The 20,930-nt window shown below is 33.9% G+C and overlaps 2 protein-coding genes across 4 annotated transcripts in view; one reads left to right on the plus strand and one right to left on the minus strand.

The window, feature by feature from the left end:
- Nucleotides 1–18,853, minus strand: part of LOC113507172 — an 87,043-nt gene extending 68,190 nt beyond the window's left edge. For all 3 annotated transcript variants that reach the window (XM_026890043.1, XM_026890035.1, XM_026890029.1), the window contains exon 1: nucleotides 18,595–18,853. The gene's annotated coding sequence lies outside the window, so the exon portion shown is untranslated. The remainder of the gene's footprint in view (nucleotides 1–18,594) is intronic.
- Nucleotides 4,030–5,579, plus strand: LOC113507161. Its single transcript, XM_026890019.1, has 3 exons — nucleotides 4,030–4,134; nucleotides 4,259–4,809; nucleotides 4,917–5,579. The coding sequence occupies exons 2-3, from the start codon at nucleotides 4,285–4,287 to the stop codon at nucleotides 5,418–5,420; spliced, it is 1,029 nt and encodes a 342-aa protein (XP_026745820.1). The 5' UTR covers nucleotides 4,030–4,134; nucleotides 4,259–4,284; the 3' UTR covers nucleotides 5,421–5,579.
- Nucleotides 18,854–20,930: the final 2,077 nt, after the last annotated feature.

The following is a 20,930-nucleotide window of genomic DNA, read 5'->3' on the forward strand; positions in this document are numbered from 1 at the left end:
ATGAAGAGTCGAAAGGTATTCAACCCATTTTCTTGTCATACACCTTGCTTGACGCAACTCTGGATTGTGCTCAAGGTTCCATATCTATTTAAGTAAGTATCTGCAAATAAAAAAATAACGTACAGCAAAAACTAAGCAATAAAACCAGTATTACTGCCAAGTGAAAAACACAGGAATTAATCAAGTCACATTCACAAAATCAGTCACAAACAAATCGAGCAACTACAAAAATCGAAATGGAATTCTAAAAGAAAGCAATCAACGTACAAAACCCATTCACAAACGTGCGTCACCCACAAGTTAATAAATTACAAGAGAAACGGTTCCGTAATTAAATATTTCTATACTAAGTATATCTAAGCTTTTCTAACTTAGTACTCAATTTAATTGCCAACGGGAGTGCGGCATAAAAACCTTGCTGCAAAAGGATGACTCGGCATTTCCAGAGTTCGCTTTTCATTCGTTTTACGCAGCAAAAACGCCGCGTCACATTTGCGTTATCGAACCGATGTAGGAAGTTCACTAAAATATTCGTGACGTCATCGCCATAACTGGGACTTGGAAACAATGAGTTTTGAAATGAAAATTATTTATGCCAAACTTTGTGACGTCATTGACGAGGTGTTAAAGGAATACAATGCTAGCTGAATCCTTTTGGGAATGCTTTAGTATGAAATTCTCTTTATATCGAGATGTTTGATGTTTCTGAAACAATATTGTGAAACTACAAAACGATAAGTGCAGCAGAATATAAAAAACTTAAAGGCGATTTTTTTTTCGAATTTCATGTCACTTGTTTAAAACAGTTATCCTGTAAGTAGTACTTACGTTATTCTGCACTTATGAGCTACTTACTACAAGAATACTTTATTATCTAGTGAAATGGTTCTATCGGTCAGATACCAGGGGACCAGCATCGCGAAGAAGTCACGCTCAATATTCTCATAAAACGTTTAGCGGAAGTTTACGAGAGTTTATTATTTATGAATACAGGCTACGTTATGATCCTAAAATGCAGCGCTCACTATAATATAATATTAATATTTTAATTAAACTAGCAATGGCTCGGTGCTTTAATCTCGTACCACTTAAACTTTTCCTAGACATCGGACAAAATTAAAAAAACATAAGCAGTAGATCAGTCCAACCGTTGCCGTTAAATTACATGGATAAAAGGATTCGGTCACATTTTTAATAGCACTTGCTTCGAAAACTAAACGGCAAAGTTTAATAATTAGGTCTAACAGATTATTTTAACCAAAACTTCAGTGAGATAATTGTTGGTGTATCAAGAGACACATAAAAATGTGCCTACATCTGATCTGTACCTCACAGCGTCAGATTGCCATCTTATCTGACTATACGAGTGCACCATGTTCGCATACATGCTTGTGCATTATAATATGTGCGCAGCTGGCGTGTATATTACGACATTATCCGCCACGGCCAAAATTGTTCAAGACATTACATTTTTCTTCAGGCAGCTCTTTCGTAAAAAGCTAAATTCTAAAGCTTGTATGTGTGGATGTTTGTTCTTCTTTCACGCAAAGCCGAGTTTATAACCTGGATATTATGGATAGTTTTTATCATTTTATTTCCCCATGGGGGCATTTTCGATTTCTAGACAAGAGCAAAATGTTATATTTTTTATTTTAAATTAGTATAACTTCACATCTTCGCGGTTGAGCGTGTATAATGTCTAAGCGTAAGTTCAGAAAAGGGAGACCACCTCCAAATTAGTAAGTAGCCAACATGAAAGAGGGAAAAGCCGCCGAGAAAAATATAGCAAAATGATATTTTTGTCTAGAAATTTAAATTACTCAGCATTCAAATTCCTCCACAGTATTTCCAAGATATTTTAATACGGACCCAAAAATACTGCCTAGAAGAATCCACCGTTGATTTACACCCAAAAAGTTTAATTATGATAATTTTATTTGTTTATGCTTAGTTACTTGGGGATTAACTTGTAAGAAATTTTCCAAAATAAATGCGTTGTCTTTATAACAGTTGTTTGGCTTTCTAAGAGAATATTTACACGGTTGTTTTATTATCAAGAAATATTGTTTAGAACTTAAAACTCTTTGTAAAGATGTATCCTTTTGTTCCCTTTAGGCTAAAGTCACAAAGTAATCGCAAAACACACACAGCTTTAAAAATATTTTAAAAGTTGTTAATATTTAAAAATCAACCAAACTTTACTCAAAAGGAAAAACATTCTAAAAACAAATAAAATATTACTGGCACACTCAAAATAATCACATAAAATCAGATGTCATTAACCCAAAAAAAAAAGACTAAACGATTTATAAATACCAACATAATTCAATTTCGACACACGAAACAAAAAGCGATCGACACAAAAGTAGCAAACGCCAATTACCTAAAACAATTTCCCATAAACAAGAACGGAATAATTAAGAAGGTTCACGTATCTAACAATGACTCGGCATAAACGCTCACGCACACATAATGACGCGAACTAATTTATTCATCAAGATGTTATCTTCTGAGGTAATGTAACTTGATAACTATTACCGAAATTACGTTGCGGGGCTCACGAGTTGACGAGAACAAAGGATCATGATGGCAATATATTATTCGGTTTTAAGGAATAATATGAAAGAGGTTTTTTGGGTTATGTTCTAGTTTAATTTCTTCGCTAATTATTGTTCAAATTGCGTACTTTAAACATATTCTGGCTCCTCTAGTTTGAGGCTCTTGTTCAGCTGATGTATTGTGAATCTTTAGTGTAAATTTCGAGCAAAATACATCCACGTGTACAAAAGCAACTTTGGTTTTTGTTCAATTCGTCAACCGATCATAATTAAAGCTACAACAACTTACTACTTAATTTCAAGCTTACTTGTAATCTAAGGCGAAAGTGTCGACTGAAAAAATCATTCATGCAAGAAAATATCAAAGAAAAAAAATCTATAACTACCACTTGACCGATATACGTCGCGGCGATCCCTTTATCAAAAAGGTCAGTCTCCAAGTCAATGATTAACCCTGTGCATTGATTTTCAATAGTCACATTACGTTATCAAATCGCGTGACTAGTATACTTTCATTGAATCGGACGTCCATATGATGGGGGCACGCAAACAAAGGGTGTTTTGATGCGTGAAACCTTTTTTCTGGTGCGGTTTTGGTGAAAATTGGCACTTATTTTTTTTTTGTGTGTAAGATTGAGTATCCGTTAAATGGATTCTAGACATTAGATGGTGGTTAACAAAAATGGATCTTTACTGTGAGCTAATATAAAATTTTTTGGGTACGTACAAAAAAAAGCGTCTACTATGAGATCTTCAAGATAGTCTGTTGTCAATGTGCAAGCGAGACATCACTACGCGTTGTACACTTTGTCTTGCTTCCACAACTTCCATGATCCTTAAATAGCTATTAATCATAACTGTATTGTAAAAAAATGTAATAACGTAAAACTTAAGGCTCTCAGAAGTGAAATAAGGAATAAATTCTGAGCTAATAATATATTTTCATAACATTTCTGTGCCAATTTCAAACCAGTCGATTGTCAAGAATAATTTCCTTCCACAATCAATATGATTACGATAGGAAATATTCCAAATTGGATACCTTCATAACTTGCCTAATTAACGAAAACTTTGCTGTCGCTAATTAACTTACCTTCTTTAATTATAGCATAATTGTTCTCGTTGAATTAAATATACATATTTAATCAAATTATGGAAGTATAGTAACACATTCTATAGTTTTGATTTCTTCGAAGGAATTATGTTGATTTTTCAAACAAAGCCATATCTATATATATAAAAATCAATGCCACTTTTCGTTGTAATTCCATAACTCAAGAACGGGCTCACCTATCCAAACCAAATGCTTAGGATTTGGTCGGATATTTAGTAGATGGTTTATGTGAAGTTTGCACAAAATCGGTCGAGCGGTTCCTCATTTGTCACATTTTTTGTAATAAATGAATTCAATAGAAACTTTTTTCACAGAAACTTTTTTGAAGTTTTGTTGACAGGACAAGCACGTTGTTATGTCATTCATGCCGTCAATTCATTTTGGACGTGGTTTGATTAAATCATATTATCAGCGATAAATTTCTTTTCACATAATTGCATTTGCAGTGCATTCATACAAACGGTGAGTCCTGAATTTATGTATACTTTTCTAAGTTGCCGTATATGATTTCACATGGCATCATATGCGACAGCTTCTTGGGAATTTGTTTTTTTTTTTGTTCTAATTTTTTTTTTCGATTTTTAAGCGAAAACATATGTGCATACGGGAAAAATGCCACCAGCCAGACGAGCAAATATAGGTCGGCGAACGCGTAATGCAAATGATGTGGCATTACTAAGACGATCACAGACTGCAGATGAACGCGCACAAGCTAATGCATCGCAGCGTGAACGTAATGCACGCAATAGATTTGTTAACCCAGTACCTGTACTGAATCTTGCACGGCCATCACGAATACGTCGTGCTGTTTTGGCTGAAATGATGCGTGCTGCTTTTAATTACAACAGTCAGATTGATTATAGTATGTATGGATACATTGGAATGATGGACGCAATATGTCCACATTGTGATGCGGCTAACTTTCGAGGTGAAACACCCGGCATGTGTTGTGCTAATGGCAAAGTGAGATTGCCAGCATTAGAAACTCCACCCGAACCATTGTATTCATTTATTTTTGGGACATCGCAAGCGTCGAAGCACTTTCTGAGTCATATTCAACAATACAATTCGGCATTTCAAATGACTTCTTTTGGTGCAACTAAAATTATTAGAGATAATTTTATGCCGACGTTTAAGGTAAATACTTCAACAGGATTATTCCATGTTTGTATCAATCTGAAGCATAAAGTATATTTAAAAAAAAACTGATATAAGATTTACCTAAAATTGTATACATGTTACAGATTCAGGGCCAGATTTATCATCAAGCTGGTTCGTTATTGCCATACCCCGACGCTGATCATCAATTTTTGCAAATTTATTTTATTGGTGATGAAAATCGTGAATTGGATCAACGTTGTGCAATTGTTTCGAATACAAGACTAGAAATTATTCGTGAGCTACAAAGGTTTTTCCATCAGCATAACGCATTAGTTCAATTGTTTAAAATTGCTCTCGATCGTATGCCAACTGATAATCACAAAATCGTAATAAGAGCTGATAGAACACCTTTTGGAGAGCATGCAAGGCGATTTAATGCACCAACAATTGATGAGGTTGCAATTGTAATTCTTGGTGATCAGTTTCAATCCCGTGATATTGTACTTCATCGTAGAAATGAGCAATTGCAACGTGTTTCGGAACTTCATCGTAGTTACGATGCATTACAGTACCCAATATTGCATTGGAAAGGTGACGATGGTTACCATATCAATATACCAATGATTGATCCACGAACAGGTAAATAAATGACCTATTTTTAGTGTGTTGACTGTAAATAGCTAGCAATTGATTTCGATTTTAAATAAAATATTTTTTTGATTAAATAAATGAATTTGATGTTCCGATTTGTTTATTTTATTTCACTTTATACGTAGCGAAGCACGTACCGGGCCGCTAGTTTTAATTAAAATGGTTAGGCTTACGGACCGTTACTTACACAAACGATGTGTGTTTGTATCTTCTACACGAATAAAAATAATAGTCTCCTCTATTTCACACCAAGTGACCAAACAAAAAATTAAATATAGTTACATTACAGTGTGTAAATAAGAGCTATCCGTCAATACCTTTAGGTCACTGTTTGTACTAGTCCACAGACAATTAAAACGATGACTGATATGGATAAAATTTTGGAGGTACATTTTTTGCCCCATTATGTGTGAACAGAAGATTGTATGTGTTATAAATAGTAAATGTCATCGTGGAGCGAAGCTAGTAAATTTTAAAACTCATTTTATCAAGATTAAATTGTATATTACAACGTGAGGTATAAGTTCTAAAACCGGGTGACACTGGTTACAGTGTTGACGACAATATCTTTGAACTACGTAATAAAATTTCTCGATTAACTTAAGTCATTGGGTAGAAACAGGTTATGGTCTGTTAACTCTAGTGTATAAGGTAAAATACTAGATAATTCGAATCCAAACTTTTAAGAGCAGAAATTATAGTTTCAAAAGTGAATGCAGTATTTTTTTGAACTGGAAATTTAAAAGAACTGAAGGAAAAAGGGCTTTTTCGAAACTTTTCCGTGTTTTTCTTTAATTGGAATATTTAATAACAGCTTTTGTTTAATTTTTACCTACTCTCATATAAAGCGATTCTGCCGCGTCATGGTCAAGGCCTCCGTTCCGCAAAATGAGCCACCTAAGTAACCCGTTACTTGGACATTACATTGTTTTAATTACAACATAAAAAGTAAAACCTGCAGGGTCCAAAATAAATCTCTTTAAGTACCCCAATATCTAGAATTAAATAAATACACGAACAAAAGCGCAGAAGTATTTGGTCAGCATACCAGGCTGGCAGAGCGAGTAGGAAGTCGTAAATACGGTTTAATTCGAAATGTGCTGGAACGCAAGCACTGAAAGTAACGGCACCCAGGGGCAATGTAACTCGCGCAATACTGACACATTTTATTCGTGACCAAACCATGGAGTTGTTTAGTACTCATATACATTCTTTATTACGTCTTGCGTATTCAAAATTTTACTGTTTAGGGTAGTGTGTGAGTACAAATTCTTAAGTTTATGTTAGGCCTTTGAGGATTCTTGCTGGTTTATTAAAGTCTGAGAAGGTATAAAGAAGGTTTATCCGCATTGCTAAGTAATTGTATTGTCCTTAAACAGGCGAGATGATTTTGATTGAAACTTGTCAAACTGTAACGTTTTAGATTTATTTTAAGAAATGACGTCATTTGATGTGACCTGCTCGCGAATGAAAATGTTATAGAAACTCATAAAGCCCACGTAAGAACCGAAATTCAAAATTAGTTGATCCCACGAAGAATAACAAAACACTATGATTTTATGTAAATGAAGCCTTATTGGCTTTCATAAATTTTAATAACAATGGAACCACGTTTGCCCGAAAATACACCAAACATTAGCAAACTGGATTTTCATTTAAAACAATTTTAACTTTTTCGTCAGCGCGGTGGACTTAAAAATTCCTCCAACATTTTTTACAAGAATAATTTTCATAAAAATGCTTAACAAATTCCTTAGGAAGTTGACTAAGCAAGTGGTTTATGAATATGGTACGTCAGTTGACATCCGTTCTACTTGAATACATGATGGCTCAACACGCGTACTTGACTAAAATGGAAAAGTGTACTATACTGACAGTATGGACAATAATTTATTGTCATGACATGTATTTTCTTTGGTTTCGTTAATCATGTGCGCTGGAACACGGATTCCGCAATTCAGCGTCATCGTACAATGCGAATACCTGCGATTTTCCAATTTGCTTCTTTATTAGAATTCTGGGGGCGTTCGAAAACGGCAGGCAGTTTGTCTGCGGTGACCGCGCCTGGCAATTCCGCCTTCGTTTTTGTTCCTATTTTCTTTTAATTCGCAAAATAGCGGTTCGTACCGATAAATCTCCAGTTTTGCGAGCTGGATGCTGTCGTACGTCGTTTTTTTAGTTCAAGTCTTAGGAACGTTTTCTAGAAAAACGACTGATAAATGTTGGGAGTTACATTGTTAGTTCTGGGAAACTTATTAGCACTAACTGTCTAAATGCTTTGTTGCAAAAGGTGGTTCCCGGGTGGATTGCCGGGAAATATTTATTGTTCCGGTCGCCTTTCGGTTCTGAGAAACCGAGTACACGAAACATCTTACTTGGGTAAGTTAAAACCAATAATAGGCGGTGCCTTGGGAGTCGATCAGTTTGTGCGCATCTTAACTACTTTATCTGTTCTCTAAGTTTTGCAGCTGCAACAAATTGACTGAAATTGAGGTTCCATTTATTTAATGCCTTAGAGATTGACGAAGACTAAAAATTCCCTTTGGATCTGAAATTTAAGATTTAATTCACGTTCACAAACAAATAAATGTAATATGTGGAATATTAATCATCATAGAAATGTACCTTATTCGAAACAAGTTGAAAGATTAGTTCTTTAATACAATTTATAATTCTAACGCCAATTTATCATAAATTCTGAGTCATTTTCATTACTCTTGAAAGGAAATTTATCTTATTTAAATACCATTTCGTAATTAGTACTTGCAAGTCTGATACCATTAATCAACGCTTAAAATACAGGTTGTTACAAATAGCTATGCTCTATGTTATTATGGTGTTACAAGTTTCAGTCAGTCATATATTTTATTCTATTAACAAAATCAAAACGAACCTATTTTTTAACAGCTGTACCATTTTTGTATATATTTTTTTTCCATTTTAAATAGAAATCTAATATTTTGTCTGTTACGCTTTTGTGAATAAAATTGTAAAGATTTACGTGAATAAAAAAATGGTAAATTTGAATGTCTCAAATTTCGCTCTGCTTTATAAAAATATTTAAACAGCTAGAGGAGAGCAATAACCCCTTATTTTGTACCCCTTTCATAATTATGCTACATTCTCATTGCCTTATGCACCAATAAATCACCATCACAACCACATACATTGCAAAATTAATAGAAAGAAATCTTGTCTGATTACTATAGCACATCAAATGATCGTGTTACCAATGTCAGAACAAATAAAGCAAGATATAATTAAAGAAACCCCTGAAGCTATACGAAATACATAAAAGGAAAAAAAAAGGAAAAATATTCTCAATTCCTCTTGTATCATTAAGGTTATTCCGGATACTGTATGATCAAATAATATAGATATGCTTAAAATATAAAGGATTTTTTTATTAGGATTCTCCTTGGAACCATTATGTTTATTAACTTATTTGTTTTTGATTGTGAACAAGGTTTTATTACAAATCTTATTTTTACAATACAAATTTCGTGCAGAAATAAAATTTGCTTTAACTCTATGTTAATTTTCATTTCTTGTTGTTATGAAGGTGACTCAATACGTCATATCTGATACTCAATTCATTTAGCCAAGATAGGCCAAATATCATTTCATAACATACAACCTGGTGACTGGCAAACAAACAGCGCATCGTCAGTAACAAGGTTTCGTTTTTGCCCTTTGCGTACGGAAAAATTAAGAGGAAAGGCAATACAAAGTTACTTTACATTGATCGATATTGATAAGAGAAAACCATATTTTTGAAAAAATATGATGTTAATATGCACCAGTGGAATATGATCAGTAATTAGCCAGCCGCGCTATATAAAACCCATGTTTAAAGGTAATTAGTTTATTCTTATAGTATTAAAAGAAGATTCAAATGACAAGCGTTGATTGACTTAAATGTATGAAAGCGACAAGTCTTAATCGTATCATTATCGTAAACAAAATATATGCTGTCTACATTCCTAGACTGTTTGACTGGTTTACCAGAAATCGTGGTTCGATTCATGAAAAACCGCATTGTATTGAGAAATATAATTATGATGAGGATGTTTATCTCTTGTCTCTCTCATAATATAAGTTTTTCCTTATTTGGAACTAGATGGCGTTGTCTGAAGATTGTAGAATAATATATTAACGGTTTAGACATCGTTAATACTTATATTAGTGTCGCTTATCAACAAAGTACGGACTTACTACTTTTCCTGATAGTTTAATTAGGAACCTCAATATAAATACGATAATAGCGTCGAGCTAATTATTTACCAGATATTAGTTTCTTTCCGTGTATCCTTCTTAGTAAGGCCAGCAACAAAAATCGGAACTCAAATAGATAGTAGCCTATTAAAGTTATTCATAGAGTTGTGGAAGCGCGACAGCACTCTACATAATATAGAGCCGTGTCTCTCTCGCACGTCTCCGATAGTAAGCTTAAGAGGTAATAAAAAATATGTACCTAGTATACTAGTATCTCAGTCAATAGTATGTCGAAAATCGGTGTTAAAATTCGGTTTCGTCTATTTTCCTGCGAAATAGCTCAAAAGCGTCATATACAATGACATGGTCTACAGTTGTGTTCAAAAGATGATTTTGTTAACCGACTTTTGATGCTGACCATACATGCTTATTCCGATATTTTCCTCCAGCAGTAATTTAGAGGGCCTCCGCCTATACTCGTCGTTAACTCGTAGTCCCTCCCGTTTTTATAACTCTGCCGAAGTACGCTATTTGTTATCTTTCATAACATAACTGTCATGCTTGTGATTTTTCAGGGTATTTCGTATTTGTTTATTAAGTTTATTAATTGTGTTTGCGTGGGTATTGTTTGTTAATAAGATTTTTAGTTGAGTTGTTTTGAGAGAAGAATAACAAGAAGCGTATTTTGTCAATGTGTTCACTTATGTTAATCATCAGCCTTTCCAAACCTTGTTGAAGGGTCAGCTTCCAGTCTAATCCTCCCTCAAAAATATCCTTGTTAGTTGCAAAAAGAAAACAAACTAAGAAATCATTGATAGTAGCTGAATGCTGTATTGCACATACTTAAGTATTTTTAAGAAATCGTCAATAAGTTTTTCTTTCATTAGACTAAAGTGCTCTACAAGCCCAAAATGCACACTAGCACTTTCTTAAGAGTCAAACCTCTTCTTGTGTATAAGCAAATATAATACGCAAAATATTTGGCAGCACATTTAACATTGTTTTCCAGATACCATAGAGCAATATTACGTCTGACGTATATTCTGATAGCACTAGCACTCCAGTAACAAAGAGCACCTCTTGCTAATAATTCTGACTATTGGCATGACGCCATTGCTTGCAAGCTTGCTTTGAATACCGCAAACATATTGTGTGTACAATCTCTAACTGGGACTCCTGAATTCCTGGTACACTCATTTGAGATTCTCTTAGGAGACAGGAAATTGACCAAGTAATTTTGTGGAGAATTAGTGCACCTTGTTGCCACAGTGCTTAGAACTAAATGTGTCATAGATGACTCGATAAACATGATGTGTATACACACCGTTCCTTTTAGTTTGTCAAATATGCCGTGTGTATTCAAAGATATATAATTAAGTAACATAATGACGTTCATACGTCTCCAAATTCTTGAAAATAGATTGGAAGTGGTACAACAAGGCTTCACCGTCGAGAGTAATGTGCCAATTTTAAACCAACACAAAAAGGGAAGTACCGTTGAAACTTTACAACGAATCAAGCCAACAAAATTACGAACACATTTACCATTTTCACTGTTACATTTTCAGTCTTAAAATACAACGTAAATTTGAGAAGATTTTGCTTAGATTCTGGACCGATAATTATGTATTTTGGCAGCGAACGGACAGATAATTGCAGGAGGAAATTAATCACGTTTCTTTGAAAAAAGACGATAATTACGAAGCTAATTATAAAGGCTCCGGGCGTAAAGTAACCGTGCAAAGGTCTCAGTTTATAGCGGCCTTTGACTAAAGCTCTGTTTGAAATTAAATGGCTGTATGTACGAACAAAATAGTTGACCTAGATTCTTATCGTTAGTTTATTGTAATATGTTTTGAATCTAAATGAAATGCTTGTAGCTTGATTTATACTTAATGTATTATGGTGGTTCTTTATAGTATATTTTTTCGGCTTGATAGCTACATTTTGAGCAGATGACTGTATTGTATGGGTGGAGGACTAGTTGTTGGGGGTCGACTCGGGAGAAATGATTAAAGGTTAATATGATAGGATTGTTGATGAAATGTTCCGTACGGAGTTCAGTTTATATCTGATGTAGATATTAGATACACTTTCCGAAAACTACAAAGCTTTACGTGTACGTGACCTTTTGAAATGTCTGTTTGTCCCTATCATATTCCTAGATAGAGACAGTATGATGGTGATGATGACGTATGTAGACTTTTAGGTGAGTAGGCTCAATAAAATTTTCTAGCGTTTCAGAGTCAGAATTAGCCGATTATCCACTGTTCGTCCATCTCACAGGCTATAACATCATAAACGTTGATAGCAAGACAGTTCAAATTTTCACATATACACCGTGATTTTTTAGTCGTCTTACAAAAGCAGCCCAGTTCATGTATCCAATGACTAGAACACGTTCATGATAAAAAAAAGGTATTTAAGAGATTTGAAAAAAAATTAAATGCAATTTTTATTCAAGATTATGATGTAATTCGTAGTTTTTTAGAAACACAGCTCTGTTGCGAGCGCGGTCAGAGTCTTGTAACAATGGTGAGGGGCGCGGGCGGCGACAATTTTATCATTTTTAAGAGTATATTTCAGATTTCTCTTGTTTAATTTTCTTCGTACTTAGTATCTTAGTTGATGATAAAAAAAAAATCGCGCCTAGGGGTATTTTACGTCGGATACATGAACTGGGCTGCTTTTGTAAGACGACTAAAAAATCACCGTGTATGTATGTGAAAGGTCGAACTGTCTTGCTATCACGGTAATACCTACTACAAAATGATCGGAGTTAAGCAATTTTTTAGGTAGGAAATATCTCACCCAACCGTTTTTTTTCCTTTAGCCTACTTTACAGAACCATCAGTCTCGCAAACCCAAATCGTACTTCTCCGATTTTAACGGTAAATGTGATTATTCATATTGCAACCTTATTTCAACATTCCAAAGTATTTTTATCTACTATATTTATATGAAAAGTAAACAAATTGAAACGCAAAGAGAAGGCACATCAAGTAAAAACTCATTACACGTTCACTTTACAAATAATACAGTGAAAAAATTAATGGATAGGTCGTTATCGAGAACATTATGTGAATAACATTTGCATTTCTGTATTAATTTAAATTGTCTCGCTGTAAATTCATTACACATTCTTGATAATTTGCAAAAATAAATTTACATTTGCTTTATGGACATAAATTCAAATTATTAAATCAAAAACAGCCATCTTGCTACAATCATTATTGAGTACCTGTTTATATTTCAAGCATCGCCGAAGGGTCATAATATAAAACTAGCAGCTTCATTCTTTGAAATAAAAATTACGAAGCAAAATTAAAACTTTTAATTATTAAAAGTGCAATAAAACTGCTTCCAATAAAATTTATTCCATATGAGGTGTTAAAAAGCGTTATCATTAGTACGGTATTTACTCGATATTTTTTTTGTATTTTTCCATTTGAATTATGAAAGATTATCAATCGAATCGCACAAAATTAATTTCATTTGAATCATATTGGATCTTTACTCGACTAAATTTACAGGCTCCTTTTAAACTGTTGTGAACACACATTATTTTCCAAACGATCAAGAAAATTTGTAAGTAAGCCGAACTATGCTTGCGCACGATGAAGATAATAGAAAAGAGCTATTTTACTGCGAATGGCAAGACTAATACTCATAATATAAGAATACTCCGACATACAGGGAACCATTCAGCATAAGGAACGCAAGAACATATTATGAACTAAATGTTATTTTAGCGATCAAATGAAACAAAAGAAGACTGTCATATCATGTTGTTTAAACACACAAAACTTTTCATAAACATGTCACCATTCCTCATTGTTTCCGATTGCTTATGAAATCATTTTGTATAATCGTAGAAGACTCATTTACTAATACGCTATGTTGCATGACTAATGTAATACAAAAACAATTATTATGTCACTTAAAACATGATTAGAAACAAATGACAGTGATATTTCTCTATTTTAAAGAAAACCAGTCTAATGAGTATGAGTGAAATCTTTTTTTTTCTTATCTAATATTTCTCTTCGATAATAACTTGATAAAAATAAAGATAAAATAAAAACAGTATCGCCTAATTCATTTCGTTACATATTCATGTTGAATAAATAACCAGTGTACCGTGTTATTTTTACACAAAATCAATACAACGCTCCCAATCCAGTTCCCCGTTAATTATTCAAATATTCAAACTTGAAAACTGATCGATTCTTGTCTGTAGACACATTTTGATGAGGATCAACTGGTTTTCGATTAAAACGGCTGATGATAAAGGGAATTTTGTGGCAAGATTATGGGGAATCGAGTCATGGTTTGCGACTGCGCGGTAAGGCAAAATGCATTGAGAATTGTTCGGAGTTTTAGTACATATTTTACCGTCATAGCTATGTCAAAATTATGGTAGTCATAGTATACAAGAATTATTCCGTTTTTACGTGACTTCCGACAGATTTTTTTTTTCGTTTTTTACTAGTAAATAATAGTTATGTCGATAACTTTCTATAATATTCATCTTTTTAATTTCAATCATCACCTCATTTATAATGTGTCGTATGTGCCGCATGTATGTGGTGCGTAAAAAACGAAGGATTTAAAAGTTTAAAATATTGATAACCATTTTACTTGTGTTTGGACAATATACAAGCAAAACTATTCATTTACTAACATCGATTCTCGTATTTTTGAACAAATGTATTATTAAGTGTTAAACAAAATAATAAGCACAAGTCAAGATTAATTTTATCTGCATTTTTTACAAGGTACAGCGAAAAAGCCTTCTTGACCGATTATATAAGTGAAGAAAATGTCTGCCGCATTTCGATGCAAGCGATTAACTCACTGCAGTCTTGTTTTAAAACTAAAATGAACGATAACTTATGAACTTACTGAAAGACCTTTTAAAGTAATCTCGTAAAACAATATTGTCTTTAGAGAATTAAACAAGAAATGTAAAAGTCTTGATTTAAAATGCAAACTTGAGCGCAAATAAGTATAGTAAATTTATTATTACAGGTGTTTATGGCGAATCGTTTTATCGCCTTTAGTTAAACTTACAATAGAAAAAAAACTAAGTGTTAGCATCAGCTAAAGCTTAAATAAAGATTCTATTTTCTTATAATAAATTAATCCCTTTTAATAACGTAGGCTAAATGTGCAGTAAGTTGTAATATCATCCCGCTGACAAGAAAAGAACTACAGCGCCATCTATCGAGAGTGAGAGAAAATGTTCCCAAAATTGTATTTTACGAGAACTTTCAAACCGAGTCCTTAAATTTAATAAATAAAAATCGCTGCATACAAAGAATGCGACCAAACCACGCAGACTAAGCCTCTTACGTAGATCCTCTTAAACTATTTCGAGTTTTAAACAAAGTGAAAATGTGAAATATATTTATTAATAATATTATTTGTATGTAACCGACCTTTTCTATTTGAAGATTTTAATTTCGATGCTTGAGTTTAAAGCGCTTTGTATTTGTCTCATTGATAAGATTATATCTGATACATAAAACCTTTTTATATTCAGTTTACTGACGATCCCATTTGCCATTTGAAAAAAAAACAACAGTAAGGTAAGTTGACGAAGATGACTGAAGATTTTAACATTGGCAAACAAAATTTCTTACAGATCTCAATCCTAAATTAACTGAATAAAACAATAAAATATTAACATCTAAAAGAGAATATCAAAGCAGTATTTTCTTAATGAACTCGGTTGGTTCTGATATTAAAATACGAAACATAAAATTCCATTCCCGGCACGACTGCGCCATTCCTGTGACGTCACCCGCATAATATTATCAAAACGAATTCTGCATAATTAAAGCCTCGTTTGGATATCTTTAGAAGTATCGATTGGGTTTCGATGAAGAACTGCCGGCCTATCACGACCGTCTTCGTTATATTTTGTAGGTGTGGAAGGGAGATTTCGCTCTACACCATGTTGAGTGATGTCACACTTCAACAACTGCAAGACTTAAGAGCAGCTAAACCGGGAGCCATTGATTTATTTCTAAACGTTTCACGACCGTCAGCCCAGTCTATTACTTCAAAACGATAGGCTGTTGTTTTCCATTTACCGCACTGATAGTCAGATTTTGCGACATCTACCGATTCGTCTTGCCCTAAATATCAGGATGCATTAAATGTGGGATTATCGGGAACGTCTAGAAATAAATCCGTGGCTCCCGGTTTAGCTGCTCTTAAGTCGATAAATAATTGGGATAACCCTTTACCTTTCCCGGGGCAAAGGGTGAGGCATCGAGGAAATGCTCAAAAAAATTATAACTACATTTTAAAGTAAGAGAGTTCATCGAAGTTGTAAATTAGAGTTAATTTTGTGGGTTAAAGACAAGAATGTTGCAAAATTTGTGTAAGTTCTGATTTATCATCTCAAAATTTTAGCAAAAAAGCTAGTCGGTCTACTTAAGAACGCATTTGGCTTTAAAGATCTTTCGATTTCCACATCGATCTTTTACTTCAAAATGCTTAATTATATATTCTCGTAAAATAATGGCAGTTTTTATTTGTTCAAGCTACAACCAGAAGCGGCTTAGTATTGATTTTATATCAAGCCAGTTCCAAACATAACGACTGCCATGTTACTTCCAGCATTGTTATAACTCAGATCCACATTACTAGTTTTCCTTACTCCTCGGTTTGCTTAAGCCGTCATCACTTTTGTATCCCCGGAGAAATAACTATTTTCTGTTTTGTGACAATATAAGGTTGAATTCAAAATGCCCATGGGAATTCCCAATGGGCATTCATATTGTAATCATTTCCACCCACAGCTATAGCGTCGGTATCCGTAGGCAAATTTGGCTTCCGCCTGTAATGTTGGCATACAAACATTACTTAGTTTGCTCCCTTTCGGCCATTTCAGTGCCAATCCCACTTTGTATTCTCGTACCTACATCTTTTCCTTCTTCTTCTTGTGAGAGGTCTCCAAGACGAGACATTTTAGGACCAATACATAGTTTGGGGTTGATTCAAACATTCTTTATCGTTCACCTACCTGGTTTGTAATGTTTAACGTGTATGAGGAGTTCGTTTCGTGTTATTTAATATATTTTTGTATGGCTCATTTAGCTCTGACATGCGCAATCAGTTTCAAACGGTTTCAGGAAAAACATAACGTTTTAGCCAAAAACGTTTGATCGTCTCGATGGTCCTTTTAACTTTTTTCTATCTCCTTTTATCTTCGGATGAGGGGGACAAACAATGCCATTGCGATTTCAATTGTTTCTTCGAATCTGCGTCATTATATCGAGCATAGGTTTTAATCCGACTGCTTTTGTAGTAGTAAGACTTCAGTTGGCCCGGTCATGAGACAAATGAGGCGTTAAGTGTTAATGTTTGATCCATTTAATAAACTGATTGACCACACCCTGTTTTACTTTTGATTAAGGTAGTGAGGTCGTATATGTTGAGGGATAAAAGGCGATTGACTTGAAGACCAGTGGCTGTAGACAAGTCAGATTTATCAGAGCCTCAATGGTTCTTTCAGGTTTTGCCGAATGTATTGAATTTTCACTGCTGTTCTTTTAGTAATCCCTTCACTTCTGAAGTTTTCTATTCGTTGTACATTCTAATGCCATATCACGAGGTTTAGGCCTGTTGGATACCAAATCTGAAATCTGGATTCAAAAAACCGCAAGTTACCAAGCGTAATGTCAATCTTCATTCCTTTTCTACAAGGAAAAAAAGCTTTTTGCCGTGTTGTGGTACATTCAGATATAGCACAGTATGGCAGGTGTTCACAATTTCATTTAAGAATTTTAGTGGTTAAATAATTTGCGTAGCAACAGCATTTAATAGATTACCAGTTTTGTTTTTAGAATTTGGAGAATGGTTGTCTATTGATGAATGACAGTTTTAGACGTCAATCTTCTTCTTGTAATTCCACTTTAATTAATGAAGGTCACCCACCAGCAGTTACTTTATTTCTCTATCTTTTTATCGGCGATTAACGACAGGTATAATTAAGGGCAGCTGAATTCCAAATGTGTTTTAAATAGTTCATTTGAGTAGTATTTATAATTGTTATGTTTTGTATCTATCGTTTATTTCGATATCACCGTGACCTTTAGACTAGAAACGCCCAACTGTTTGAAGATTGGGGTGAAGGCAGGCTATCATCCAGATTTATCTATAGCGCGTCGTCTAGCTAACCCTAAAGCTCAGAATAGGTTGGTTATTGTTGTTAATTAAATACGAAAACCGGTTTGTAAAGGTCTTTATTTATGAAGGTAAATATTTTATGTAAGAATATAATTATGCTGCAATAGATACAATATATTTGGCGGCTGGTGTAGTGCAGTTTATATACTCGTTGAAATTTGACGACATTTTTGATCCTAAAATACAATTCTGAACCGCTGGTTTTATTAATTAAATATACCTGATTGATAAAAAAAAACCAAAGTGCAATTAATTGTCTGATTTCAATGAATATTTTTTTTATTAGTTGAAATACAAATTCAAAAGACACATTCAAGCAATGCGACGGCACGTGCGTATCCTGAAAACGGCACTCGTGAAGGTAAGTAATAATATAGTATTTTTAAATTAAAACGATTAATTGCCTTTCTTGTTTATGAAATATTAATTGATTCTCGAAACATCATTATTCACATATCGAAATTAAAATAATTAAAACGAATAAACATCTCGGTACACGAATATTACACTCGGTTCATGCACATTAAATTTAATGACCCACCTCAATAAAAAGCATCAAAATTCACTCAACCCCTATAACCTCATTACCCTGCACAAAACAACGTGAAAATCGACCTATAAAACGGCCATTTAAAAAATAACCTTTTGACAATAAAATAAGATTAATTATTGCTTGGATTGGTCGAGTGTATAGCTCAATCGTACCAATCCTGTTACTATGCTAATTTTATTGCAGAAAACACCACTACTTACCGGCGATACCTATGCAACGCAACCACATGAACTCGCACCCAACTCACTTACTTAGTCGCACGCAACCACTTAATCACAAGTCACAAACATTTGTTCACAATCATCGATATGGTCATTTCCACGCATGTGCTGGCACTGAAACACGTCACAGACACTATGGAGAGTCACCAGTCCTATGTGTTGGGAGCGACGCGTACAGGCGCTCGCTCGGTCGTCGCAGCCTCTACTGGCTGGGGCGACGCTACCGCGCGTGCCTGGCCCCTCAACCCGCACCCCCTCCCCATTTACCTCGCAGTACAGGCAAATAGAAATAAAGTATGCGCTGTAAGGACAGTACGTGGAAGAAAAAACGGATCTAGATGCCTGCAGGCGAGTTGCTTATCGGGATGTTTCAAAGAGTCGATGGAGCTCCTCTGATTTGATATTTGTGTATTTTTATTATCCTGGTTGGCTAATAAGAATAATAGTGATTTTGTTCAGGTTTTCTCGTTTAACTAATTGACGTCGGCCGGAATTTGTTTCATACAAAATATTTAGACGTAAAGGGACTTTTGGAATGTATGTAGAGTATCAAATAGTGACGTCAGTGAATATGGTTGGCTTTTTGTGCTCATGATAACGGAGAATTTATGTTGAGAGAATTTTTAAACAGGATTTCATTTCTGTCCCGCCTTCAATATTTAGTGTTGTTTGTATAAATGAAGGGAACAATTACAGTACTAAACAGAATCCCCTATGTTGTTATGTTGTTTTAACTTAATGTTTTAGCATATTCAATAAACTTTTGATACTAATTAAAGTCACTTTAAATCTTACATACACCAATATGGACAAAACAATTCATTAAAACACCTAAATATACCTATATAAAATAATAGCAAGAATATTATTCAAATACAAGTACATTTTCATAAAATAATGATCGAAAACAGAATTTATCTTTAATTAATGCTTAACCAGATGGCAGTTGCTTTGTATAAAACCACAATTTCGGTATATCATTGTCGGAATTCTGATTGTGAAGAGACTCAGACGATTTCGATTAAACCGATTCAAACTGCGCATTGATTTATTGGCATTTATAGATTCTTGTGAATTGATAACCGCGTACTGAATTAAACGTTAATGATGTATTTACTTCATACAAAGACTAATGAGGAGCTAATTTTAAACTTGACAGGAGACGATGCACTTTGTATTTTATCAGCTCTAAATCAAAATAAATTATAATAATACCAGATTGTGAGTCTTTTGTCTTTTAATTAATGAAGATAAAGAAAGGAAATCGTAATATTACGTACAAATATGATAAAGCAAAACGAATTTGTAACAAAAATTGGTTACCGTCAAACTTATGATCACACTTGTTGTTATTTTCCCTAGCTACAATGGTTCACGAGCTTTAAGAGTGGATAGTCTGACAGGCAGCGGAGGCTTACATAGGGTCCGGTTTTACCCTTCGTGCACAGAACCCAAAAAAAGAGCAAATCAGAGACCATACATTGTCAACAACACCACCCTTTCAACACAAGTTCGCCAGACAAATTTTACATCATTCTGCAGCACATAACCACACTCTAAGCACAGTACACATTTTTCCCCGTTTGAAATGACACCTGCGTTCGAAGTAAGACTTATTGGAATTCATAAAGGTACCATTCTCTCGCGATTTTGTGTGTAAAATGATGTATGTATCGGTTTTGTAGCTACTTATTATAACTTTTCTTTGAACACATGCGAAATTCCCAAGTTTCTTTTTCGTAGCCTACTTACAATATTTTTTTGTATAAATACCTGGAGCCGCCTACACTTTTAAAATGTTCAATCGCGACGAAAAACAAACTTTTGTTCGTTATTGATTAATTTATGAAGTTTTTTGAGACATTTCTGAAGTTTTCTTTCGTTTTGAGTTTTGGTAGGGTTTTATGATGAGTTTTTGTTGGGGTCATGGCGAGTCTGTTATTGTTTTTTGAATTCTTAATCCTATTTTTCTATTAGCCTAATTTTAAAAAGTAGTTGAAAAAAGTAAAGGCCTTTCTTTTAAAGCTCTACAATTTTGTTTTTGAAAACACAAATAGAAAAATTAACTTAGCAAAGTTAATACCTTAAAAACATTTTTTTTATCGTGTGTGTTGAAGCTAATGGCAAAAAAATGTGATATGAGATAACCCTTGCAAAATACAGAAAAGCAATTTCAAAATGTAATTTATCATAATTAAAGTAAATATTTTCGAATAAATACACGTTCTCATGTTTAAATACATTTTCAAATAACAATGCTTTTAAATTTAATGGATGAACTATACGTGCAAACATTGTTAAAAAGCGTTTGACTC

Source organism: Trichoplusia ni, chromosome 2, assembly GCF_003590095.1.
Source record: "Trichoplusia ni isolate ovarian cell line Hi5 chromosome 2, tn1, whole genome shotgun sequence".
NCBI lineage: Eukaryota > Metazoa > Arthropoda > Insecta > Lepidoptera > Noctuidae > Trichoplusia > Trichoplusia ni.